The sequence below is a fragment of the Dipteris shenzhenensis genome, chromosome 24 (genome assembly GCF_047967505.1).
Source record: "Dipteris shenzhenensis isolate YYH24624 ecotype China chromosome 24, Dip_SZ_1.0, whole genome shotgun sequence".
Taxonomy (NCBI): Eukaryota; Viridiplantae; Streptophyta; class Polypodiopsida; order Gleicheniales; family Dipteridaceae; genus Dipteris; species Dipteris shenzhenensis.
The window spans coordinates 46,026,217-46,052,999 of NC_141619.1; the positions used below are offsets into that span (position 1 = coordinate 46,026,217).

The 26,783-nt window shown below is 43.3% G+C and overlaps 1 protein-coding gene across 2 annotated transcripts; it reads left to right on the forward strand.

The window, feature by feature from the left end:
- The first annotated feature begins 430 nt into the window (after positions 1 to 430).
- Positions 431 to 22,796, forward strand: LOC147886675 (uncharacterized). 2 transcript variants are annotated; one of them, XM_087395933.1, is made up of 7 exons: positions 431 to 948; positions 1,276 to 2,055; positions 19,548 to 19,682; positions 19,796 to 19,838; positions 20,048 to 20,116; positions 20,219 to 20,333; positions 21,798 to 22,796. In XM_087395933.1, the coding sequence occupies exons 2-7, from the start codon at positions 1,385 to 1,387 to the stop codon at positions 21,956 to 21,958; spliced, it is 1,194 nt and encodes a 397-aa protein (XP_087252059.1). In that variant the 5' UTR covers positions 431 to 948; positions 1,276 to 1,384; the 3' UTR covers positions 21,959 to 22,796. The 2 variants fall into 2 exon arrangements, with proteins under 2 accessions (XP_087252059.1, XP_087252060.1); XM_087395934.1 differs by having other exon boundaries at positions 431 to 780.
- The last annotated feature ends 3,987 nt before the right edge of the window (positions 22,797 to 26,783 follow it).

Consider the following 26,783-nt stretch of genomic DNA (forward strand, 5'->3'; position numbering starts at 1 on the left):
GGCCACTCTCTTTGAGCAGGGGCCCGAGGAGCAACCAGGACCTCGATGTTCACAGAAAACCTGCAAACTATATACAACATTTTCATTTTCACCCATAAAGAATACATTCTCAATTTTGCAAAATTTGCAAAATTTTAGGCAATTTAGTTATATTTAAGCCAAAAAATTGGCAAATTCTCAGGAAAAACCTCAAGTTTTGCGATTAGTTTAGAAAAATGTGAGCACTGAACCAGGTGTTTCGGCGAGTTTCGAAGAGGATGGAAAGGCACGTGGCAAGGGGATAAGGAGCTGAGGTGGCGAAAGAGGTTGCTGATGTGGGAGGTGACGTGGAAGGGGGACGTGGACATCGTCTCTTTGGCAAAGGCAATGGCGATGGCGATGGCGACGGTGAGGCTGGCTATGGCGATGGTTGGCTCCTGTTTGGCTCCGCAAGCTCGCAGATTCTTGGCTATGGCGATGGCTTTGGCTTTTGCTCTTCCTCTGCAAATCATACTTCCTGCCTCGCTGTTCCATTTTGACGCCACACGCCTTTCGCCAGCTCGATCCCTCTCCCAAGGTCAACACCTTGAAAAACAAATGGAGGCTTCGCAGGAATAGCTTTCTCCCCCGCCAGGAGGCACAGCAGATGCATTTGCGTCCCGTGGAGAACGCATTTTGCGTCCTCCGGCCGCAGGCTTTGACAGAAAAAAGCTTCCGACGATGCAATCGGGCTCCGAATTCAAACTTTGCAGGATGCTCGCGGTGTTGCAGTCCCCGGGCGAAGCGTGAGCGTCCGCGATTGTAAGTCGGTTGATCATGCTCCATTGCTGTTCCTAGAGAGCCTTCACAAATCCGCGTCTGTCTCCCTTTGGCTTCAACCATCCGTCAGGACAGCACCTGCTTGAGTACTCGTGCGTGAAACGACTTTGCTTCTGGCTCGCACTTCTTCCAATTGGCAGGCCCACGTCGGTAAGAAAGGAAATGAGGAATAAACTTCTTTCTTATGTTTGCAGCGAAAGCCTACGACAACTCTTAACAGATTCTCAAGTCATTGGTTCGGAGCAGTTAGTGTTCCGATGAATTGCAAACTTGGTTGTGATAATTGCTCTAAGAGTCTGGTTTTAGATTGGAAGTTGTTTGATCTACAAATTGTGAGTGTGTGTGTGTGTGTGTGTGTGAGAGAGAGAGAGAGAGAGAGAGAGAGAGAGAGAGAGAGAGAGATGCCATTCCAGTCACGACGGATATACATCCTTACAGGAGGAGTTTTAAAGGATGTCGATCGTGCGTATATTGCAGGTAGCCTCTTTGAACTACATTCAAGCTCTCTCCCTATTTCCACCACTATGGTTACAGAACCCCACAAGTAAGCAGGACCCCACAAGTAAGCAGGACTGCTGTGAGGACAATGCTAAGACCTATCATTCACCTTATCAAAGATCGGAGGATCAGGTCTGTGGTTGTAGACAATGGCCAACTTGGGGAGCAGTCTAATCCTTCCTTGATTACAACGCAAGAAGATGGTGCTTCACGTTCACAGAGCGGGCCTGATATCGTCAGTGTAGTCAGAATCGATTCATTATCAGCTTCACATGCGCTTGGAGAATCTAGACAAGGTGAGCCATGTGTTGTTTCTCGACACAACTCAGAATGGATTGAAGTGGATTTGTCTGGGTCGGGTTCTGGAAGAAATGAAGTGGGTACTTGTATATCACATTCGGACAGCAATGGGTCAAATGATGGGTCAAACAACGGCGTAGGCGCCATCGTAGGAATTAGGACAGCGTCCGCTTCACATCTCCGGGATGCAAGCTCAGTCGACAGCACAGGCACTGGCGGTGAAAACAATGCCAGCGACCAAATTTTTCTTAATACAGTAAATTTGCAACCGTCTTTGGGGAAAGATGTTCTTCAAATTTCATCACAGCTACAGCCGGTATCAAGGGATACTTCTTTTCTACAGCATGGCACTATTGATATCTATAAAAGTCAAGATGCAGCTTCAGGGAGTGCAACTAACGGAATATTTCCACGGACTGTAAGTGCTTTCAGCACTGATAGTCTTGCTGAATACTGTAGGTGAGCTTACTTCACAACTTTCATATGACCAGAATTAAATTCTCTTTTTGAACATCCTATTTGCGAAAGTGCATGCGTGATGTACAAAATCTGCGGATATAGTGGTTATACAAACTTGTTCAAGGGCATGCTTTAATAATGCAAACATCATTAGCAACAGTGTTAATGAAGGAGAACAATAGCTTATGCGGGAAGTTAGGGATCACAGAGTCTAGTGTGGATCTTCAAGAGCATGCTTTAACACTAGTGACTTACCTCACAGCACGATTAGGGAGAACAATAGCTTATTTAAATGCAATAGAAACAGCAGCTTCCCTGCTATAAAGAAGGAACAGAAACTTTTGCCGTGTAGACGTTAATGTTGAGATCTTCTTGGATCATGAAGTGAGAAATTTGCCGCAGATCATATTGGAGCTCAAATTCTTTTGAAAGTTTTCGTTAAACGATTTTTTAATCATTGCTCCTGCTTGTAGAAGTATTAATGGTTATTGTGCAGCTTTCTTATTAGATGCATACATATGTAGTTCCTGGAATGTGTAATTTACGTCCGATCCAAACGATTAAGGAGCTGTAATATATCTTGAATGTGGCATGAATGAGATATGGAAATAATGAAGGTAATGAGATTATCAAATGATTAGCAGCATGGCTAGTTAGAGCAAGAGATCATATGGGCAGCTAGTGATCTAGTTTGTTCCACAGATCCTGTCATATATGACATCAACAAAACATTTCATTTTATTTCATGTTCCTGATGGTGAAGGGTAAAGATACCTTCTCGAAGAGGAAAAGACCTCCAAAGTCTAAAAGTTTCTGGTTGCCATTTTGCCACACGAATGATTTTCTTTACTGTTGAAGCTGCCATTACTGACAAACTCCAATGCAGTTCAAAATGAAGTATCAGGGTGGACGCACCATTACCATTTCAAACTATATGTGGGCACATATCTATATATTTAATCCTCCTAGAAAGGGTTTACTTGCCAATGGAGTGAAAAGTACTTCATTCATTCACATCATTTGACTTCGGCACCCTCCATCCCCTTTCCAAATCAATGTTTGACTTTTGCACTACTGTGGTCTTCCCCCTAGTCTTTGCCTCAACTATGGGCTCTGTACCATCTAGCACTATGGTACTGGTACTGACATCGTCTTCACCAATAATTTCTTGTACCTGCTGTGGTCTTCCCCCTAGTCTTTGCCTCGACCATCTCAGTGGAGCAGAGAGATCCACACTCCAGTTTTCTCTGGATTCGGATCCCGACACATGGATAGCCGAGGTTTGTTTATCGCAGTTTGCTACTTCCCCCCCGAGACCTCCCGCTTTGCCAGAGATATTCAAGGGGAGGATGAGACATCCCCATTTGCTGCCCTTTATCAGTCCATCGTTGACTTCTCTAGCCGGGAGGAAGTCCTCCTAGTTGGGGACTTCAACGCGAGAACAGGTGCTCGTCAGGCACCACTCCTCAACTTCAGGGATGATTCCACTCTACTACCAAACATTGACCTTGAGGAGGCAGGTATGCTATGAGTTTCAGCTGACAGACAAGGATCGTTCACATCCTATGGGCAGGCCCTATTAGACCTCGGTAGGATGCATGATCTCATTATCTATAATGGTCTTGACAAATGGCCTGCATCAAGTGGCTTCACTTGCTTTCCACATGGGGGAGGCTTCAATGTTGTGGACTACCTACATCATGGGATCCCTTGCCTTCACATCTTGCATCACTGACTTCACCGTAGCACCTCCCCCTACAAGGGCTGACCATACCTATCTTTTCTTTAGCATTTCTACCCCCCGTCGCTAAGCACTTTCTACCCCGTTGAGCTCTTACTCCACTTACCATGATATACGCTTTGTTCACGGTCAACCAGGTTATCCGTGAGAATCTACTACAGCTACACACATTCCGGACTTGGTTGGGCCTGAGTGATCTTCCAGTGAAGTTGGGCTTCTACAGAGATCACTTCCTACATATCACAGCGGAGGATTTCATTGATCCACCAGGATACACGTAGATTCACCTACCCCACTCGTTGAGGATCTCCCTTGGGCAGTTCCGAGTCTCTTCACATAGACTTCGTATCGAGAGCGGCCGAGCAGAGTGGTTACCCAGGGAGAGGCGCATATGCACACTGTGTGACATGCAGGAGGTTGAGACAGAGGAGCATTTCATCTTCAGGTGTCCTGTTTACTATGAGATCCGAGGGCGTTTCTACTGCCTCTTCAGAGATAGTTATGGGATGTTGGCCCGTGTCCTCTCCTACCCAGACCAGCGATGCTTGGCTGGTTTCATTCATGAGATGCTCAGACACCGCGATAGGATACTCCGAGCACGGAGACATGAGCAGGCTTCTCCCTCGACTGATACCTCTCAGAGCTCTATCACGGAGTTCTTTCAGCCAGATCACATAGACTCCCACGAGGCAAGACCTCGACATGACCGTGACTTGGAGCCTGTGACCCGATAGCTCAGACAGAGGGTTGACTCACAGATCACACTTGGGGACATCCCCTCCTTGTTTAGGGTCAGAGCCCGACCGACTGGGGTCACAGTGGCCTTGGTTAGACGTAGAGCTACGACCAGGAGACGTACCAGGACTGCACCCTTGAGGGGGCGACAACATTCTATTGCTGACCTCATGCCTCCACTTCCACAGCCTCATCCATCTTGATGTCTTGTTGTTGATGATGATGATGATGATGGTTATGATGATGCCGACGATGATGCTGAGATTGATATATATAGTCGAGATATGACTATGTTGTACTTAGGACTTAGTACTGCCATTTTGCATTTTTTGCATTTTGCATTGGTGTGGATGCTCGTTTAGTAGCTCCACTACCACAGCTCATTGTATCAGGTTTTTCATAGTCTCATAGACCCATCGGTCTTCCGAAGACTTTAATAAACTTTCTTTCTTTCTTTTCTTTCTGTACCATCTAGCACTATGGTATTGGTACTGACATCATCTTCACCAATAACTTCTTGTATCTCCAAGTACGTTACTGGAGGTGCCATATTGACAATGTGAAGTCACCGTGTGTGCATTTTCTTTAACATAATTGGCGTGAATCATCAGGCATTGATAAACTTTGAGGCATTTATCACCTCCTTAGCAAGACATATTATTTTGCATGATTCAGTTGCAAACCATCTTGTCACTGGTTGATGTCAAGTATCTGCTACTTCTCATAGATGAAAGGATTAAGCAAAGGGCTACAATTTTTAACTCGTAATCCAATAAATGGGTGTAAGTAACTATCTTTTTGTGGGTGTTGTACAAACTTATGCCAATGCACTAGTTGAGATTGTTGCATCTTATACATACTTGGGAATCCTCTTCTCATGTTTGATTTTCACAGGGAGACCAGCCATGCGGGTTTGCTTAAGCAGAGGGTATGCCACACTTGCCAAAGTTGAGCGTCAATGCTTTCAGTCCCATCGTTAGGACCTACAACGATGTCTCTTCTTTTCGACTCTCTTGTTTGCCCAGCTGGGATGTACAGCTGCCCCAAAAAAGCTGCCCCTTTTTGGGGGACAAATCTATCTGACATAGACTTGTCCCGCGTCAAGAGACTACAAGTTCTACTTCTTGCTTTGATAATTTGGAGCAAACCATCGGTCCCACATCATATCCTGCTAGCAGCGTTTGCGGCTACCCTCTATAGCTTGATGCAGCCTTTTAGGTGGTCATACATCTTCACAAAGTTGGGGACTTCAGCACCATGACATCTGGACATCTCAATACACAATTGGTGAGAGGATACTCAGAGTTGCCTAATCGAGATCCTCATTGCATTTGGGAGATGGATGTGAGTATAGCTGGTGGTTTCGCAAAGACCCTTCTCTAAGATCTACAAGCAATGATCTCTATAGCGTTTGGACCTCAAGTTCTAGTTAGTTCGTATACATGTGAAGGTATAGGAGATCCTCTTTGATGATCTTCTTGACCTCATGATAAATGAGCGGAGTCGATGGAGCCTCAAGGCTATACTGAAAAGGTGGTAGTTTGTCCATGTGTAGTCCCAAGCCTTGCAAGCCATCTGCAGGTAAGAGCATACCACATCTGCGGGTAAGAGCATACCAACTCCTCTTATCCCCTCCTATCTCTAATGCCATAGATGAGGTCAAGCCTAGCCACGGTTTCAAGTTAGAGATGGATCTTCACTTTATGTGATATGCAAGAGGCTGAGACAGAGGAGCACTTGGATTTGCATGCCCTATGTCCTACGAGATCTGTGCAACACCACCGTCTATTCAAGAGCAGATTTGGTCCACTCAAAGATTTCTTGGCTCCTTCTGATCAACCATGCATGGTGACTTTAGTTGGTCGTCCACCATTGATTCACACAAGAGCCAGACTTTTCAAGAATGCAAATGTGTGCAATGCATGTAGAATTTGAATGCCAATTGGCCCTCCAATGGGGAAGAGCGCCCTCATGAGAGTACTTGTTTCTATTTTCAACCTGCATGCAAGGTGTGTGTGAGATGGCGGATGAATGCAATGTGAATGACGAATGCTACGTGAGATTCACAAAATGAAAGGGTGATACCCTTTCATTAATGTCCCTTGAGATCACTCAAGTTCCATCTTCCCATTTACACCTACCCTTAGCCTATGACCCATGCATCTACCATTCAATGCACTTTAATGCACCCTTCCCTTCCTATTGTCCCTAGGACCTAGACACATGTGTGCACATATTATTAATAGAATAAGTATCACATGTCCGAATTTGATGCCATCTGAAGCAAAGGCTCCAGCTCGACTAGTCCTATCTACTCAGATGATCCACCGCCATAACAAATCGGAAACATTTATTCTCCTTAATTAGCTTTTTCTTCTCATCGTCAGTCATGGAAGGAAATGGTATCCATTCAGGACGTGATTGGGTGTTAACATTTTGTACAATAGCTTTCTCCTTTCCTTTGTTGAAGGGTTTACGAGGATTCAATTTCCTCTCAATAATCTCAACCAATTTAGTGAGGTCTTTCAAGGTGGTTGGATTGAACATTTCAAACTCATACCTCACTTTCGGGGTTAGGGCTGCTAAATACTTCTTCCTTCTATCATCCTCGCTCTTCTCAGGTAACTCTAAAGAGAGTTTCCAGAACCTAGCTGTAAATTCAGCGTTACTCTCGTTTTCGAATTGCATGAACCTTTCCCAACGGAAGGTCAATTCTTCTTCATGCCTCGGAGGCATGAAAGTGGCCTTAAGCTGCTCTACAAATTTGGATCATTAAAGAATAGGCTCTTTTCCCGTTTGTGATAAAGACCATCACATCAAAGCATCCTTCTGTAGATGTAGTGTGGCAAGAGCAAGCTTCTCGTGGTCGGTCTTATCTTGATGGGAAAAATATAGCTCAAAATGGCGAATCCAATTGAGGATTTTATCCGCCTCTCTTGCTCCATCATACTTTGGGAACTCTATTCTCTCTCAAGGTTGGAATTTAGCTTTCTTTGAGGGGTTACTTAAATCATCATCCCCAAAATTCAGCACTCTCTTAGTTCCTAATTTTGTCATAATGGACTGTTCAATCATATGGCTAAGCTGAGAAAACAGCTTATCAACAGGAGACTCCTCTCTCCCTCTTGCACTTGGATTATAATCCATGTGTACGGGATTTTTAGTTAAAGGCGTAAACTCAGCGCCTTGCTCTTGGATGAACTCGTTTCTCCCTTCATTTCTGAAGGAAAACTCCCTATTAAGAGATTCTTGAAGGAGAGATGAAGGTAATTCTATACATGGGTTATCATACTTAATATGTGTAAATCTCTTATCTACATCATCCTCTTCAGAAGGAGGTGGTGTTCTTTCCCTATCTCCTTCTGGTAGTGGAGGAAAAAGGACAAGTTCATTATTAAATATCCCTTCCCCTTCCATTCTTTCCTTTTAGTAATACAAGAGAGAAAATGACTTGCTGTAATTTCAGAAAAGGGTTTATTTTACAGCAAAAGTCAAGTGTTGTAGAGTTGGTGGTACTTATCCGACTCCCGCTTTGTTTGTGTTGAGAAAACACTTGAAATGACCTCTTCTTCCTTCTCTTTCAAGCTTTTCTTCTTGTATCTCTGCTGTAAACTGGTACGCTCCGTTTGGGCTACTTGTTTTGAGCGGATTGGAGCTCTAGATACCATTATAGGGGGTACTTGATGGGTGGATCACCCCCTTAAAATCTTGTTCCAATCCGACTTTCTGTTGGGGAGAACGGGGGGGGTCTCTTCCTACGGTTTAAGGGTCTATTCGCACCCGGGGGGGGCACCCCGTTAGGACATCCCGTTCCCCATCCAAAGACCAGAAAAATCAGAGAAATTCCTTCCCTGTAGGCTTCCGAATTCCACCAGCCCTTCCCTTGGGGGGGGGGAGTTCCTATTTGACCCATTCAAAATTTTGTGCAGGGGTTCTGTCGCCCTTCACACCGGCCCACAATCTTTTCACACAGCGCTGGTCCACGCAAAGATCTGCAGCGCTCTGTTTGCTCCTTTGCACAAGGCTTCCACGCACGCTGCCCTCCGTCCAGCTCTTCTCGCACGTGCCTTTCCACGCCGCTCCCCCGATGTGCCTTCCGTGTAGCCTTCCCTCCGTGGCTCTCTTCCGCACGGCCTTCCTCACACCCTCTGCCTCGCGCACTCTCTTGTTGTCCCGGTGGTGGATCGTCGATGCTCTGATACCAAATGTGAAGAACCAGACTTTTTGAGAATGCAAATGTGTGCAATGCATGCAGAATTTGAATGGCCCTCCAATGGGGAAGAGCGCCCTCGTGAGAGTACTTGTTTCTATTTTCGACCTACATGCAAGGTGTGTGTGAGATGGCGGATGAATGCAATGTGAATGAAGAATGCTAATACACCTACCCTTAGCCTATGACCCATGCATCTACCATTCAATGCACCTTAATGCACCCTTCCCTTCCTATTGCCCCTAGGACTTAGACATGTGTGTGCACATTTTTATTAATAGAATAAGTATCACATGTCCAAATTCGACGCCGTTTGAAGCAGTGGCTCCAGCTCGACTAGTCCTATCTACTCAGATGATCCACCGCCATAACAAATCGGTCGGTGTCCATCATAATTACATATACATGTTACACCATTGGCGCATTATATAATGTCTACTAATCACAGATTAGTTATTTCTCTTGTCATGACAAGTATTGTATACATAATTATTTATATATAAACTCTCTCTCTCTCTCTCTCTCTATATATATATATATATATCTATTTTTGAGTACTAGTTTTTGAGATTCTTAGTATACACTCAGCAAGGTCCCTAGTGAGCCCTTTGCTTCAACCCATAATGACTCCCTTTCTATCTCCTTTTGAATGACCAAAGAATTTTGAAAATGGATAATTCACCTGAGGAAAAGACTAGAGGGGAGGAGAGAAAGGACAGCACTGTGTGGATGAACATTCAGAAGATTACTGATTAGAAAATCAGTGACCAGCACATCAAACATGCTTTACCACTTTGAAAGATGTTTCAAAAATGCAAGATGCCGAGATTGAATGCTTCCAGAAAAGGGTGAAGGAAAATAGTGAAGAGACTATGCGTAGATTGCGTACCTCAATGAAAGAGGGGAAGACTGAAATGCAAGTGCAAATGGGGGTTCAAATAGGAAAAATGCAGGAATATATGTCTTGGATGCTAGATGCTAAGACCAGCCAATATGCCTTGAAGATAAAGGAGTTGGAGGATAAAGTGACCAGCTTACAAGCTGAAAACGAAGCCCTAAAAGTGTGCCCTCAAGTGGAAAATGGTGAAATCCAGTCCCTCCTAAATGAAGAACTGAATATGCTCAAGGAACAGATGCAGTTTTTACAAGTGCTAGAGGAGAAGGAGAATAATGCTTGCAAAGTTTTGAGGAATTCACAGCAGGGGGGGACCAAGACTTCCCCACTAAGATCAGTTTCTACAATGACTATTTCCTCAGAGTATCAATGGATGGAGTGATTATCATACCCCAGTACTTGGAGGACAGATAAGTATCACATGCCTTGAGGATTGCCATCGGACGAATTCGTGTCTCGTCCCATCAGCTGAGGATTGAGCAGCGGATCTGTAGACTATGCACCCTGGAGGAGGTGGAGACAGAGGAGCATTTCCTTTGTACTTGCCCTATGTACTATGAGAACTGAGGACAATACCATTGCTTTTCAAGAGGGACACGGGTTTAGGCCTCTCTCCCAGCTGATCCATTTCTAGGACCAGGTCTGCATCTATCTCTATTTGATGGAGATGCAACGACATAGAGAGACCTTGATGTGCCGCATTAGAGAGTAAGAAGAGACAGTAGCCCATGCGGCCGAGCTAGGCCGCATGCAGCGATAGGTTACAAACTTTTACACTTTTGAGTCCACCCCTGGACGTAGTATAGTCGAGGGGGAGATAGATGACATGAGGGCTGAGTGGGCTGAGTGGGCTAGTGGGACGAGACGACGACGTGGAGAGACGCATCCAGATATGTAGAGACAAACCAGGGGACACACGATGGTGGTCCAAACCACCGTAGATATACTCAGGGGAGATCGTCCGACCAAATATGTAGAGATGGACCAGGCGACGTACGATGGTGGTTCAAACCACTGTAGATATACTCAGGGGAGATCATCCGAGCGGAGGGCTCACTATCAACAGGCTCGCCGAATACAGAGATCATGGAGACCACGCCCCCCACCCGTGAGAGACACCACCCGACAGACACAAATACAAGATATCTTCGTAGCTCATTGGAGAGCCACCCTAGCACCGGGCTATGTATTTCGTTCTTGAGTTTGAGTACTGGATTTTTGTTGTTTTGTTTTTAGCTTAACGCGTAGTACTCTGCAAAGGGCCTTAGTGAGCCCTTTGCTTCAGCCCACAACGGCTTGTATGGATTACTTTTGTGATTGTACTTTGTCTCATAGGCCCGGGAGGCCTCCAGAAGGCGTTAATACATCTCTCTCTCTCTCTCTCACTGGAGACTACCGAGAGTGGCCTTACAGGCTTCCATACGCTTGGCAGAGAACGGCGCAGACACCTTGTATGCACGCATAGGCACATGGCTGGCGAGGCATGGTATTCAGCTAGATAGGCTCCCCCCCTTTCAGTACAGTATGGATGCACCCCCTGAGCGACTCCCACGGGACGAGACCAATCGTATCATACGGCTAGATCTCCTACAGCTTAACACATCACGGATATGGGGTACCTTGAGGACAGAGGGGTCTCCCACGCACTCAGGATCGCCATTGGGTAGATGCGAGTCTCCTCCCACTAGCTCAGGATTGAGGCCGGACGTGCTACACGCATACCCAGAGAGCAAAGAATATATATGATATGTGATATGGAGACACTTGAGATTGAGGAGCACTTTCTGTGCATCTATCCGGCCTACTATGAGATACAAGGATGCTACCACTGCCTATATCAGGAGGGGACTGGATTTGGCCCACTCTCGCGACTGATACATTTCTAGGACCAGGTGTGCATAGGGCTCTACTTGATGGAGATGCGCCGACACAAGGAGACCTTACTGAGGCAGCTTCGAGCACGGCAGATACCAGATGGGTCACAGGTTGTAGGGACAGACCCTACCCAAAGGCAAGTCACGGATCTTTATACATTTGAGTCAGCCCTAGGACACAATGGGATCGAGGAGGAGGAGATAGCTGATACGAGGACAGCATGGCTCAGCCACTGACGACCACACACGATGCGCATAGCTGCCAAACCGTGCCCCATTGAGATACGATCCATTGCTGCCCTCCTTAGAGGGGACCACCAAAGACATGGGATCACAGTAGATATAGCCCGTCGGGTCCTCAGATCGAGACGATCGCGTCCACCGCTGCCACGCGAGACTACTCGACAGATACAGATCCGTGACATCTTCACGGCCCACAGGAGGGACGCTCTGATACCAAGCGCCGAATCTTGATACCGGGCCCCAGCTTGAGCTTCAGCTCAGTTGGAGAATTTGAGCTTGAGTTCTAAGTCCGAGCTAGGAGTTCTGTTTAGCTTAGTTTTCAGCAAAGGGCCCTAGCGTGCCCTTTTGCATCAGCCCTTGGTGGCATGTATGAGTTTCTTTTTTATGATGCTGTATCACTCTGTCCCATAGGCCTGCAAGGTCTTTCGTGGACGTTAATATATCTTTCTTTCTTTCTCTCTCTCAGCCCCTAGCTTCACCATCAGCCCCCTAGCTTCACCCTCAGTCCTCCTACACCCCCGCACTACTGGCACCCTGCCCGCGGCCTCCTAGCTACAGGCGCCTGCCTCGCGACCCCCATATCCCTCCCGTGCACCCTTGCCAGGCCTATGGCGCTGCCACAGGCTATGTGCCAGAATGCGCAGCAGCCTTGGGCAGCCTATAAATCTTGGCTTGGCCAAGCTTGGCTGCTGGTGCAGCCCCGGGCCTACCTAGGCCCCAAAAATATGGATGTGCATACTTTCCGAGCAAGAACCTACGAGCAAAAAAGTCCGAGCGATAATTTTTGACACCAACCATGCTTGTATATTTCTCAAAGGAATATACAATTCTTTCTTAATTTCTCATTTATGGAACCATATACTTACCTATTTTTCATTATAACCCTCATTTTAGAGAACATCATCTATATATGAATAAATAGTGAACACTTAAGAAACTCCTATAAATACCTCCCTACCATACTCTCTTTTGAGGATTATGGTAATTAAATCAATTTAAAAGAGTTTCCCTAATCTTTAGCAATCCCATATTTGAAGCTCTCATATAACAATGTATACCATATTCCTTGGATGAGTAGGAAAAAGATATTGGAAACCTCATACTTGAGGCCATTATAATCGATCATAAATTAATCTGTAATACATTATCAAATATGGGAAGGCAAGGAATGAAGTTTTAAAATATTCCCAATTCTCCAAACCTAAGTACTTTTAAGGAAATGTGGTCTCTATTGAACTCCTTCCTACCATAATATGAATTAGGGAGAAGTTGTAACTCTCATATACATCTTGAAATTTTTACTTTTTATCTTTTATAACTATCAAAAGTACAATTTTAAGCCTACCATTGCATAGATCATGGAACTTTGAACATTTTTCCTTTTTACAGCTCCTCAATCTGAGATAAGGAGCAAAAGTTATGACCCCTTTTACGTAGGCTCTCCAAGGGTATTCCGCCGGCGGAATAGGGTTGGGGGGCAAGCTCTTCAAACCATATTCCTCTGGAAAAATACACTTAGAGGGTCTATTAAAAAAGTATTATATTATTTTCTTAGGTCATCTTGAGGAACTATAAAGAGGATATTTGCTCAAAATTTCATGATCCAACCAATGGTGAAAGGAAAAGAAAGGATTTTTGAAAGTGATAAAATAAGTCACCACTTGGACATTATATATGTATATTATATAAAGGTATATTTATATCTATATCTATTTATTAGTATTTCATATTTACTTACATATTCCTTGAAATAATTTGGATTTTTTTGCTCCCCAAAAATGACTTGAGCCTATATATTTCGACCCCTCCTACCTTTTGTCTACTCGTCGCTCGTGGGTTTTTGCTCGGACCTGCCTCGCGACTCCCATATCCCCCCCGTGCACCCTTGCCAGGCCTATGGCGCTGCCACAGGCTGTGTGCCAGAATGCGCAGCAGCCTCGGGCAGCCTATAAATCTTGGCTTGGCCAAGCTTGGCTGCTGGTGCAGCCCCGGGCCTGCCTAGGCCCCAAAAATATTGTGCGAGGGACACATTGGACGCCCCCCCCCCTTGCTGCCGACTTCAACACATCTCCAGCCGGAGCTCGAGGACCTGCGAACACCAAGAATCATCAAGAAACACAGTGATTTTCAAGAATATTTTGCACAATGCCTAGGCCCTACACGAGGATGTGTAGAAGATATTTGGGGAAGCAAGTTCAGGAAACAGCTATGACAGCCCTCTCAAATAGGACATCTCATAAGGGTAATGCCGAGGTGCTCACTTGCCTCAACAAAATATGTCTTGTGTTGATAGAGAAAATTGTCAGTTTGGACACCACAAATGTGGTTCTATTGGCTGAGAAAGCTCACGTGGACAAGACACTAGCTGAGATTAAAAAGCAAGGAGGGAAAGTACAAGAAGAGTGGAGGAGGGAGAAGGCTAGGAAAGAGGAATGTGAGAAAGAGAAAGCATGATGGGAAAGTGAGAAAACAAAGTTCTAAGACAAGGTACATGCACTGGGGGTTGAATTACAGTAGATGAGAGACATGCACATGACCTTGGAGGGGGGCTGCAAAGCCATGGAAGAGCTCAAAGCAGAGAATGCAACTCTCAAGAAAGAGATGGCTGCCTTGCAGGCCACAATGAACGGGAAACATTCTGAGTTTACATAGCGGCTCACTAAGGGAAAGAAGAGATGGTGGTAAGAAAGGGATCAGCAGCCCCTAGAAGGAGTTCATTTCTGAGGCTCTAGAGGAAGAGAAAAGGAGGGCCAGCAAGGCTTTGAATGTCCCGGTAAGAGGCTTGACAGTGGGAAATACCCCAATCGTAGTTGCCAAGATTTGTTCACTAAGATGGGTGTCAACCTTACATGTGAGACAATCTGGAGAAAAGGCAAGGTGGAAACACCAACAAGACCACTAGTGCTGAAGTCCGGACTGCGATGGATAGGTCTACCCTCATGTCTATGAGGGAAACTCTACAAGCGACCAGGATATTTTTGGATGATGACCTCACTCTCTTACAGCAGGAGCCAAAAGGGAGGGGATGGTATGAGTAATGGCAGCAAGAGAGGCAGGAAAGTGGGCTGCATACAAAGATGGCAAAGTGATTATCTAGGAAAGAGTGGGAACGGGAGAGAAAGAAGGTGGGGAATTATGATGGTGTCAGGCCAATGGGATGAATACACATATTGGATTGAAAATTGCAGTGTGGAATTGCAATGGTACACTTTGGTCCGATCCGAGGGGGTTCTTGGAGACATACACTGATAGACACATGATTTTTGATACAGAGACACATGAGAGCCCAGAGAGGGCTGCTCATATTGACGGGATATACTTGGGAGTCAGCTCATAGGAGAGAGATAAGGAGAGACAGTGGGATACGGGGTTCTGGAGGTGTAGTAGTTTTCTTCAGATCACACCTGAGGCCATTCATATTTGTAGTACGAAGAGAGGAGCATGCATGGCATATGTGGATACGAGTTTGATTATTGGAGGCACGCCCAATGTTAACTGCGGTGTCCTACTTTCCTCCAGATACATCATCCTATGTAGATGAGGTCGCCACAGAGGGACATAGCCCATATGAGATGCATATGCACCACATGTGACAGTGTGTGGGTAGCTGTGGGAGCTCTCCACGACATGATTATATACAACGCTCTCCAGAGATGGCCATCATTTGGCAGGCTCACTTGCTTCCCACATGGTGGACGGACCAGTACAGTGGATTATCTGAATGAGCATGTGTCACTTTGATATTGTAGTTTGTCTCATAAGCCCACGAGGCCTCTCGTAGATTGTAATCTCTCTCTCTCTCTCTCTCCACATATGCCAAGTGCATACAGTCACACGCCACATAGACTATGCTGCACAGTGCAACATGATAAAAGACAAAAAGCACACACTTTTACAAAATGTAGTGCACATAGATTGAGTATGGTACACAATGCACACATATGCACATACACATAGACTATATTACGCACACATACGATGCAGTTTTGCAATAGGAGTAGGCTGCAAATCAAAAAACGATGACTCAATGTGCTGGCAATGTCTACCGAATGCCCAAAAATGGGTGTGCCAAGCCAATGTCACTGCAAATTTCAACAAAATTGACAAAACCCTCAATGTTTGGAAGGGCAAAACTATCAAATTTGGGGCAAATGACCAAAAGCCCCAAATTTTGCTGAAATAAAGCAAATGTGACAAAATAACCTACAAATCTAAGAATATCCCGCAATCTACTAGTAATAGATCCGAAATCGCCAATGTTGGAGTGGAAATGAAGTCAAAATAGGGAAAACACTGCAAAAGCCCCAAAATGTGACCAAAAGGAGCAAGTGTCACTGCACAATCTGCACATGTGACACAAAAGTGCAATTTCTAGAGCAAAATCAACTCAATGCCATGCAATGTGTGCAAACATGACATAAAAGAGAGTGAAGAGCTTCAAATCCAAGTGTACAGGCAGATTTGAGTCAAGAGGGAGAGAATCCCAGCCAAATGGTGCTAGAGCAGGCTGGAGCACTTGGAGGAAGGCCCGAATGACTGAAAAGAGTCCAGATTTGAAGAAAAAACCTCCAAAAACAGTCCAAAAATGCTTGAACTCAACTTTTGACAAGTCGTATGGATTCTTGGCAATAGCACGCGCCTGTTCGTACAGGTCTGTATGGACGTCCGTACAACTATACGAGCAAAATTTTTCCCAACCAGAATGGTGCGGGATAGGGTTGTTTGTATGCGGGCAGCTAAAAAATTTCAAAAAACGTCAAATTTGGACCTCAAAAAGGAAAAAAACGGCCGTTGAACTGTTTTTTCCCTCAAAAAACAGGTTTTTGGCGATGAAATGAAGCACCGGACTGAGCTGGAGTAAAATGGCAGGTAGGAGCAATGGGAGAGCACGAGGGAAGGCAAGTAAGAGCAAGAGAACCTGCTCTGATACCACTGTTGGGTGCATGAAGCAATGGAACGGGAGTGGAGTGCGGGAAGCAAATAACAAGCTGGAGCAAAACGTAGTATTGTTCAAATGGATAAGAGGAAAATACAAAGGGTGGCACATATGGCCCCCAAGTCAACCATATGGTTGTCCAAAGAAGTCAACTCATAGAGTTGACCTGACCTACAAGGCTCATACCAAGGCTAAGTGCTAACAACCACCCTTGAGGTTTTAGAAGTCCCCTCACTCTTTGGGGTCCAATGTTCAGTTCACATTTGTGTTTTGTGCTTGATCTCCTTGCTCCCTCAATACTATGAACATGTGATAGCATGCTCTAACCTTGCAATCTTCCATCGTCCTCCTCCTCAATCTCCCTCCTCCTCGCCCTTGTTCACCCCTCCTCAATCCTTCACCCAATGAATCCGTGAAGGAGAGAAGCTCTCCACTCCTTAACCCTGCAACTCTTTCTCAACCTTAAACCCCTACTTAGATTTTTGAACCCTATCCTCCTTTTAAACCTTTGAACACTTCTGTTTCACCTAAGCTCATATAAGAACCACTTTCCATGCTTTAGACGACCCGAGGACCTATGCTACAACCGGGAACACCTATGCTACAAAGAGCAACGCGACATAACGGACCAGCACCTTGGGATTGGAAATGAGAGAAAAAGTGACAACAATCCCCTAGGCTCAGTATCAGCTGTCCCAAGGCTCAGTATCACTGTTAGGAACTGATTGAAGGGTGTAAAAACCCTAGTGGGTACGGAAACCTTGTGGATGTGCGAAGCATCTCATTCTCGTACAACATGCTGATTATCTATGATCAGGTGGAAATTGAAAGAGCCCCACTTGCTGAAATAATCCCACTCCTTTAGGAATCCACCTCATGCACTAGCTTCCAACATCTTGCCACCTATTGTGATTGACTGAGCATTGTAAAAGTGTTAGCTGTGGCAACTATGCACCATAGCAAAGCTGGTGAAAACTATTGGTGAAAGCCATGGAGAGTAATATTGTGGAAACTGGAGAAGACCAATGTGTTGGATTTACTGAAGATAACCCATGGGCATGCAAATTCCAGAGACATGAACTCACACGTGTAATCAGTGCACAAAAACCAATAAATGGTAAATAAAGGAGTCTAAAATGAAAAATGAATAACTATGGAAATGAAAGTCTGTTACAAGAAGGACAGAAATCCAACTGAGGGGGGACAAATATAGTTTGTTTATGCACAACAAAGCATTTCTTTCTAATGTGGTCAAAGCTTGAAGAGTCGTGGCAAATCTGATAGAAATCCTAATCTCACAAGGAAGATGAAGTGCTGCATAGCAGCCAGCTGTCCATTCTAATTGGTCACGCTTCCCATGCATTGCTGGTGTGATATTTGGGTGTTTTCTTTGGAGGAAAAAATGAAGGTGAAATGCAAAGTGGGGGGTTGAGATAGGAGTGGAAGAGGCAGCCAAGGAGCAAGGTAGAACAGAGAAGACATAGCTGCCCCTTAAGCTCTCATGACAAGAACTGGAAATGTACCTAGAGCTCGAGTGGGAAGCCTACGCTACCTCCTTACCACCATGTCTCTCACCCATGCAGAAGGGTATATGTTTTTGACAAAAACTGAAGATTGATAGTGAATAAAGACAAGAGTGGATTGAATGTGACTGTATATAAGAAAGAGAGGGTAAAAGTGAAGGAGTTTAGTCGTGTGCATGGGAGTGAATATGCAAAAAGTGAATGAGATTCATTATGTATATGAAAGTGAATGTGCGAATGAGGATGGGAAAAAGCCAGAGAATTACAAATAGTAATAGACAGTAACAATTGAATAAATAAGGAACTTTAAAGAGAATGTGCCATGAGCGGATAAATTGCATGCAAACAAGCAATTATAGAGAAATAAAACAAAATGATAGGAACCTATGGAAAAAGAACCCAACAAAGAGGATGGTTGAGATGAAGAGGCTTACTAGGTCATGAAAAGGATGACTAAAATCAAGTAAAAGGGTAAGATGTGTAAGCTAGCAAGAATGGGGAAATACCTGCTCGGCCCTTGATTCTACAGCATGGGAAGCCTAGCGAGTGCACAATTTCAACAGAGAGTGGGTGGCTGAGTGTAGAGGGCAGGGGCTACGCAAAACCACACTAGCACGGACTTAGGAGCCTGAAAGGTTCATGACCCAGGAGAATGGAGTGGGGGGACCTGCAAGGCCCAAAGGTGAAGATGCTTGGAGGAAGTAGAAGAGAAAACAAAATTAGCTTCATCTTTAAATGAGACTAGTCTTTAAGTCATTCATCAGTCGAAGGTGCTGGAAAGGTTAATTTAACCAGGGAATGACTATAAGGGTACTGGGTAAACAATCCTGTCAAACTAAGATGCCGATGTTACATTGGCCACATTGTAATGTCAAGACAGAACCTAATTGCAATATGGTCCACCATTCACCTCATTTAGCAGACAATTACCTTTACATAGAATCGTTTTTGAGTCAAGAAAGATTCAGAAACCCTCTCCACCCTGTATTATCCATGACCAGCTTTCCTGTGCTACTCAGCCTCTTTCAAACATCTGTACATGCGTTTTCTATAGACATGGAGAATTTTCTTTTAAAAAAGCAGCTCTGGGTATATGTCTGAATCAGAATCTGATATTTGAAGCGAATTTCAAGTTCCTTTTTTGCAGGGGATGTGATGAATTTTAGGCTGCGTAATGATATGGATGTTTGTGTATTATGCCGATTCTTAAAATTGTAATTGACCCATGTTAATCACCATGTTAATCAATGTTGCAGCTTCTTAAAAATTTTGTGATATAACTATTAAGGTTCCCTGCAAATCCAAAACAAATGACGCTGACGCTTGATATTTCAGAATATGTCAACAACCGTCTGATGAGCCCTTGATTGAACTGGGATGTCACTGTCGGGGTGACCTTGCAAAGACGCATCGTACTTGTATACAAAAATGGTTCAAAAATAAAGGCTCGAATAAATGTGAAGTGTGCCGGTAAGCAGTAAAACATTTTTTCTTCAGATGTCAACTTGAATGGAACTTTCCATTTATTCTGAGAAAATGATATTTGTTTGATTTTGGAGAGTATGAATTGCATGATTGGGCAGGCATGTGGCCACAAATCTACCTCCTCCAGCATCACCTCCCCTGGTAATATTTCAACATAGTTGCATTGGGTGGAAGTTTGTGTGGTATATTGTTTCCTTTATTTCTTGGCAAATATCTCAAGTCAACATGAATCAATGGTTTGCGTTTCTTTCCTCACCCAATGTTGACCTTGAACTTGCACAATTACAGTGTTTCACCTTTCCATAGTGAGTACCTGCACTACATCATTTGCTGACACCTTTATTTTCCAGCGCAATTTTTGGGCTTGGAGGATCAACAGACCCTACGGGCGCACACCTTTTCAAAGGTGGCAAGGGAGGGTATGTCAGAATAACACCTCCAATATTTTCAGTAATCGTAGGTATCCATGTATAGGAATAATATTCCTTGCATGTATTGATGCCTTGCTTTGTTTTCTGTAGGGACAATTGCATCCACTGTTGGCAGCGCTGCTGATCCTCGTGGCGGGGCTTTTATTTGATGTTCTGATCTCCTATTATCTTGGTGCCTCTGCTCTTCCTGTAAATATTATAATTGGTATGTCCTTGGTTTTTTGGAGGTTTGAAACTAGTTTTATCCATGCCTTTCTCGAGCCTCTCATTAAGTAGTTTCCACCTTGTTATATATTGGTTACCTTTTTCTATAGGTCAGGGAGAGGGATGATCTAACATTAAAAAGGGAACATTAGGTCTAGTGTTTGATCTCCATGAGCTCGTTTATACTGCTCAACTAGCCTATCACCGACATTCCACCATGAGACCAGTCAATTACCCTGTTAACATTCCATGTCATTATCCAATTGACACCTAGGGTACCTTGTAGTCTATCTTGTAAGAATCCGATGGAAGCTTAGTGTCTCACCCCATGTCATGAGTCTCACGAAGGCAAAGTGCAGCCAATAAGCTTGTGCTAATCGATTTGATATCCTGATGATGACAATATCAGTCTAGGAGCCAATGAGCTTAATCTAACTTGAGGCCGCACTCTCCACATACAATGTAGTACAATCTCAAAGCTCAGAGTATGAAGCTTATGCTTGTGGAGGCGAAGACTCAAGATCTTAGCTAGGTTATTGTAGACTGCATTCAGGAGGGTGGTGGTCTGTTCATCTCTTGTGGACAAAGCATATCTGTCAACAAGATAGAGATGATGCAGGCATATTCCATATGTCGAAGATCTCATGGAAGGCTAGCCAGAAAGGAGTTGTGGAGATGTCTCAGAAAGGAGTTGTGGCAGAAGAAGGTAGGGGTGAGTCTATCCCCTTGACATTTTGGTTGATATGGTGAAGGTCTCTAGCATCCATTCCCTAAGCTCCTCATTGTCCCTAGGCTCCTCATCACCCCTAGTGACACTGAAGGGACTTGCATCCAAATTGGCCTCCACCATTTGAAGTTGTGGATGTTTTGTTGGCCCGCAATGTCTTCGTGCTGCTATTAAAAGCCTGAAATGATATTAGAAATCCTTGGAAACAGCGTCTCAGCCAAAATCTTATATGAGGTGCTTAGTTCATCCATCCTCTTTTTTGCGCACATAATGAGGATTTTTACAATATGAACTTGTGAAGAAAGCATGAAGGCTGTGTGGAGCAGGAGAAGGCCGACAAAAATCAGAGGAAAACCAACAAGGAGACGAAGCAGTGCAATAAAAGGAGGAAAATAAATAGCAATGAGGAGGCAAAAGAGATAGGTACTGGGATGCAAGATAGGTGGGAAGTCAAGGGATACTAACTTTTACTGACCCAAGACACCGAAGAGAGGGGAGGAGAGGGAAGGAGAGATTTCGAGAGGAGAGGAAGCATGGCAGGAGGGGGGGGTGGGGGGTCGGGTCCTGTGATAGGAAGTAAGGGGGGAGAGAGGCAAGAGGAGCAGGGATATGGGGAGGACATGTGCACAGAGGGGCAGCAGGGGTGTGTTCAGAGCAAGAAGTCTTCAGTTTTCACTGCTATCCATTTCAGCAATCGCTACTGGAGGAAGATGATCTTGGTTATGTTTAACTGTGCAGGTGTGTTGGTTGTTCTTGGTTTGGGAACTGCTGGACGTCTCATTGTTGAGTGTTGGCATGAGCAACGCATAAGACGACTGGTTAGAAGAATGGATGTGACAGCTGATATAAACCACTTGCAATCTGAAAATGGGCTTAGAAATATTGATTTAAGCTCCTAGTGTATGCTGCAATACTTGCCTGCAACTTTCTGTTTTTCTAAGGATGGTCGAGCCAAGTTGTAACAAAGTAGGTGTTTTTTACCATCAATGGTAATTGCTTTTGAGCAATTACACTGAATCGGGAAAGAAAATTATGTTCTTCATTAAAGCATTGCAGGTCTGCTGGAAGGCAACATAGATTATAAAATTCCAGCTTCCCTTAAACATTTTCAACCATTACTGTGAAAGTCAAGATGTATAGATATTTAACTGCCATGTACAGAATAAGCCATGTACAAGGTTCAGGCAAGCATGTATTTGTACATAATTGTGCATGTAATAATAATTGCAACCTTCATTTATTACAAAAGGACAGTGGAGTATGTAGGCTGTCTAGAAATGTCATAATATACTTTATTGTCTATTAAGCTGGTGGGTCTAGGGAATCTGCAATTGAGGCCCACATTGATCAGCAATGCAGCAGCGATGATGTACTGGGAACTGTTCATTAATTATTTCAAGGAAGGAAAGAGAGATCAGAATCCACATCGACGCCCGCCAAGTTTGAGTTCCTGCTGTCAGAGTGCATGCTAATTTTGCAGGAACGTGACTAGGTATCAATTTCATGTATGCTCACTGATCATAATCCTAAGAGGAATCAGACCAGATAGACTGGAAGATCAATCCTGGCTGCCTATGTTTGCTGCACCTTTTCACACATTTTGTTTAAGTGTAGGGCCCTAACTCCAGCCTAACTCTTTGTAACTCAAACAATAAAGACGGAGTGTAAGTATTTCCAGCTATCTTTTTGGGTAAACTTCTCCTCCTTGTCATACACTACTCTATATTGAACACATTAAAAAGCCCAATATTTGAGATTAACACGAATCCTAATGTCTGAGTCTTTGAAGATGCAGTTGTGATGGACACTTTTTTGCATTTCTTCTTCTTGTCATACAAATAAAAAAAACAGAGATCAACATGAATCCTAATTTCTGAGTCTGTGAAGATGCAGTTGTGACACATAGATTGTTTGCATTTCTTAACGTGTTTAAGCCATAGTCACTGATTTTTATCTTTTGAAGGGCTACGCATTTCTATGGTCATTTGTATAGTAAGCCTATTGACTGGCATCAGGTTTGAACCATATGTGTGGACAATCATTTATTGTGTTCCCTTGTACCGAGGGTTGATGCCTGACAGAGATTTTGCTAAAGTTGCTTGTATTGGTGGGCTGGAGTATGCGTACTTTGGACAGTTTTATATTTTTGTTGCGCAGCATCTGTACATGTTCTCTTTTATAATGTGACCGATATGAAGAAACTTTGGTAAAATTAAAGCTACAGCTTTGTGTGTTGAACGAACTTGATTTTCACATTTTCTTGCAAACACGGAATAGTGTATTTTTGGCTTAAAGGTAATATACCACTCAAAAGGTTTGAGCAAATGAAAAAGCTGATAAACTACAATTGTGACGGGAAATGGCACCTCATGCCTGTGATGGTCTCAGGAAAGAAATGACTCTCTGAGAAAAATCGTCCCTCTTGCCGTAGCAGACCTATAATATTTGACCAAATAGCCATCTAATTGTGTACAATATCTGTCCAGCCTACTGGCCAAGCTATGAGCTGGGTGGATCTGGGTGCCATGGACAGCCTTTGTGCATCTAGATCTCCAAATGTGCTACAATCCTCCAGAGAGTGTCCAATGTTGCACGTGCAGGTCTGTATAGGGACGGCGTTGAAGCCGATTGGTACTGAACCATGATAGCCCAAGAAGACGCCTGACTCGTAGAATACCAGAAAGTGCAAGCTAGGCAATTAATCCCCAAGTAATGAACAAACAGGAGGAAATTTGTGCAACGGTTCTGCTGTCTCAATCCAAATGATCTCGGCCTATCTGCATTCACTAGAGGTGGTGCTAAGTATTGATAAGCACCGAGGACAAGAGGGATCAGCTCAAAAAATCCTCCTCCACTGATTCGTTGCAATCTCTCCATGGACATAAAGCGAGAAGAGGAGAGTGACTTTTCTATTCCTTAGGGATTTTCAGAGCGGCCTCTAACATGATCTATGAATCTCCAAGATAACCTTTTACAAATCTTTCCAGATGGTGAGCTCTGGAAAGTCTCGATCATGTGGCAGTAATCAGGGTTTAGGGTTTAGTCGTGCTAGTAGGGATTGCTTCTACGTGGCACAAACCAAATCAGTTGGAGACCAAATCTTGAAAATTTTGCATTACTTTGAAGTAGAAGAAAGGGAGACCATTTATGTGGTTGTCTACTGCATCAACTCCCACTTAAGAAACTTTATGCGTATACCCAACAAGCGCTAAAGCCTCCAACTACCGAGTGGGATATCCACTGGACGAGGGCTAACGGCGGTTAGAAGAAATTACATTACTTAAAGCTCGACTAGACGTCTCCATGTGCGCATTAAAAACCACATTAGAATTAAACGATTTGACCACTCTACCACATTGAAGAGAGAAGTGTCCTCACCTTTATTCCACAAGAGACTTATGACTTGAAAACGGATGCTTGTGCCCAAGAAAGAACCCATCCACTTTGTAGGATTATGCTCTCCCATCTCTCCAAAAGGTTAGCTGCATCTATTTGCTATCATTCCCTCTGAGGTGACTAGTCAATTGAAGTCTGTGTTCTTTCGGATGATCCTTAGGATCTAGGGCTAGCAGGCCTTCAAGTTAGAGGTATTGGGTGCCATTCATTTGGGAGCGCGAGACATCATGATCTTGGGTAATGATTGTGAGGTGGTTGTGTTTCTGCAAGGCTTGGCATGCAGGTTACTGCTAAGGATCCCTAGGGTAGGTGACACTATGTTCATTGTAATAAATATAGACATTTTTGTAAATATTGTAGATTGCTTAATCCCATGCAATATGTCCCACAAGTAAATGCTTTTGCAGATGTTTCGGGAAAGGGCAGGAGGGTACTTGAAGGAGGATCCATCTCCATAGAAAGATCAATTCTCCGGATGCAATTGCCTTTGTCATTGAAACAGAATTCTGCAAGAGGCCTTGTCGGTTTTGGCCAATCTCAAGAGTTCTCTCACTTCATTCATAGCTTTCATTGTTCAGTGGGTAGATTCCCATGTATAAGGTTCCTAACAATCAAGTAACTTTTGGAGACAACTATATTATGACCAAAACTTCTTCAAGCACAATTGTTGAAAGTTTGTTAGCTTAGAAAACAAATTGGGTGCCTACAATGCTCATGTCTTTGTTCTTAATTTAGGTTGTGATTTGTTCAAAAAACTTGAAATAATTGTAGACTTCAGAAGTTTCTACATTTATCTAGCCTTTTAAAAATACAATAGTTATATCCTAGGATTGCAATTCAGATGATATATTCACAGTTGCTGAAAAATATTTGGTATCAAGATCAAATTAATCAAATCTTACCATAATTTCCAAATGCTTTTGCAAGTTCAAGATCTACAATGACCACAACAAAGACATTCCATGAAATTCCAATAGAATATTCATGGCTATTCTCCATAGCTCAAAGATGAACATCAAGCAAGGAGATTCAGGTTCTTAGAGAACATGTAGCAGCAATGTTAAGAAGCAACTTTAGTAGTCCCCCCATGGGCATGTGATTGAAGGAGGAAATGTATAGGCTTTGTGTGGATTTTCAACCCTTGCGACTTGGGTCATTGTCTAGAATGTATGTCCATTACGAAGCTTGGATGACATTTTGAAATCTTTTCTCACTCAAAAGATTTTTGAACACTAGGTTTAGTTTGGTAGCACTGATAGGACATAAAAGTGTCCTTTTGAGGTTTTGGCAAAAAAATCACAACTTGTTGTAGATGTGTTTTTTGGTGATTTCCTCTCTTGAGCTTAAGGTAGGTTCATAGGACTATTATCTAAAAATATAAAGAGCACAAAAAACTATTTCATGTGATTACAAAATGCTCAGAAATGTATGGTAACACAGTCTTTCAGCCAAACAACACTCAAATTTGAAACTTTATCTAGCATACCTGAAAAATAAATTAATTTCAAGGAGCTAGCATTTTTTACAAAGTGTTTATAAGTATATCAAACACCAAAGAGTAACAAAACTTTGTTTAAAAATCATATTGGTAAGGTTGATTTATCAATTAATAAGAGTGGTTATCCTAGCAGGTCGCATTGTAGGTCGCATTTCATAAATATAATAGCCACAAAGTGTCATATCTTAAATATAACAATATTACATCATAAGGGAAAGTCACTACATCACAATAAAGGCTAAAGCTAAAAGAGATTAAGTACTAATATTAACCACCAAAATAAGTTATGCATGAAATCTCACTTTTATAGTTTTAAACTATCATGTATATAAGTGTTCTGCATATAAATTTTTTAAATTGGTATCACTCATTCATGATTACAGGCACTCTATAAGTATTATTTAGATGTATTAAGGTTCTTATGATATCCTTTAACCCTTGTACCTTGAATTTTGTGTGAATTATAGCATAAGGGACAATCAATATACAATTTGAATTTGGTGTTCTACATGATATTAGGTCCCCTAACTCATGCACGCTACTCGATAATATCCTATTGAAGACATATATGAAGTATGGTTGAGTTTGGAACTTGTTAGACATATCAAAGAATTTGCAAAAGATCAAATTTTGCCATGACATCAACATTCACTAAAATTACATATTAGGCCATAGATCATAATAAGTATGATTACATAGCTCCAAGGACTATAAACATATGTGTTATAGCTATCCTTAGTCTCTAGGACTTACAAACTCTAAGAAAACTCATTCTAAGTAAGAAGTATGGCCAATTTATCTAAAAACTAAGAAAATAGCTAGAAATGTCG

Excerpts from the sequence above, each read along its gene's own strand:
- LOC147886675 (XM_087395933.1), top strand. The coding sequence starts at position 1,385 with ATGCTAAGACCTATCATTCACCTTATCAAAGATCGGAGGATCAGGTCT. Across the intron at positions 19,683-19,795 it reads AATAAATGTGAAGTGTGCCG|GCATGTGGCCACAAATCTAC; the intron begins GTAAGCAGTAAA and ends ATGATTGGGCAG. Across the intron at positions 20,334-21,797 it reads TCCTGTAAATATTATAATTG|GTGTGTTGGTTGTTCTTGGT; the intron begins GTATGTCCTTGG and ends TTAACTGTGCAG.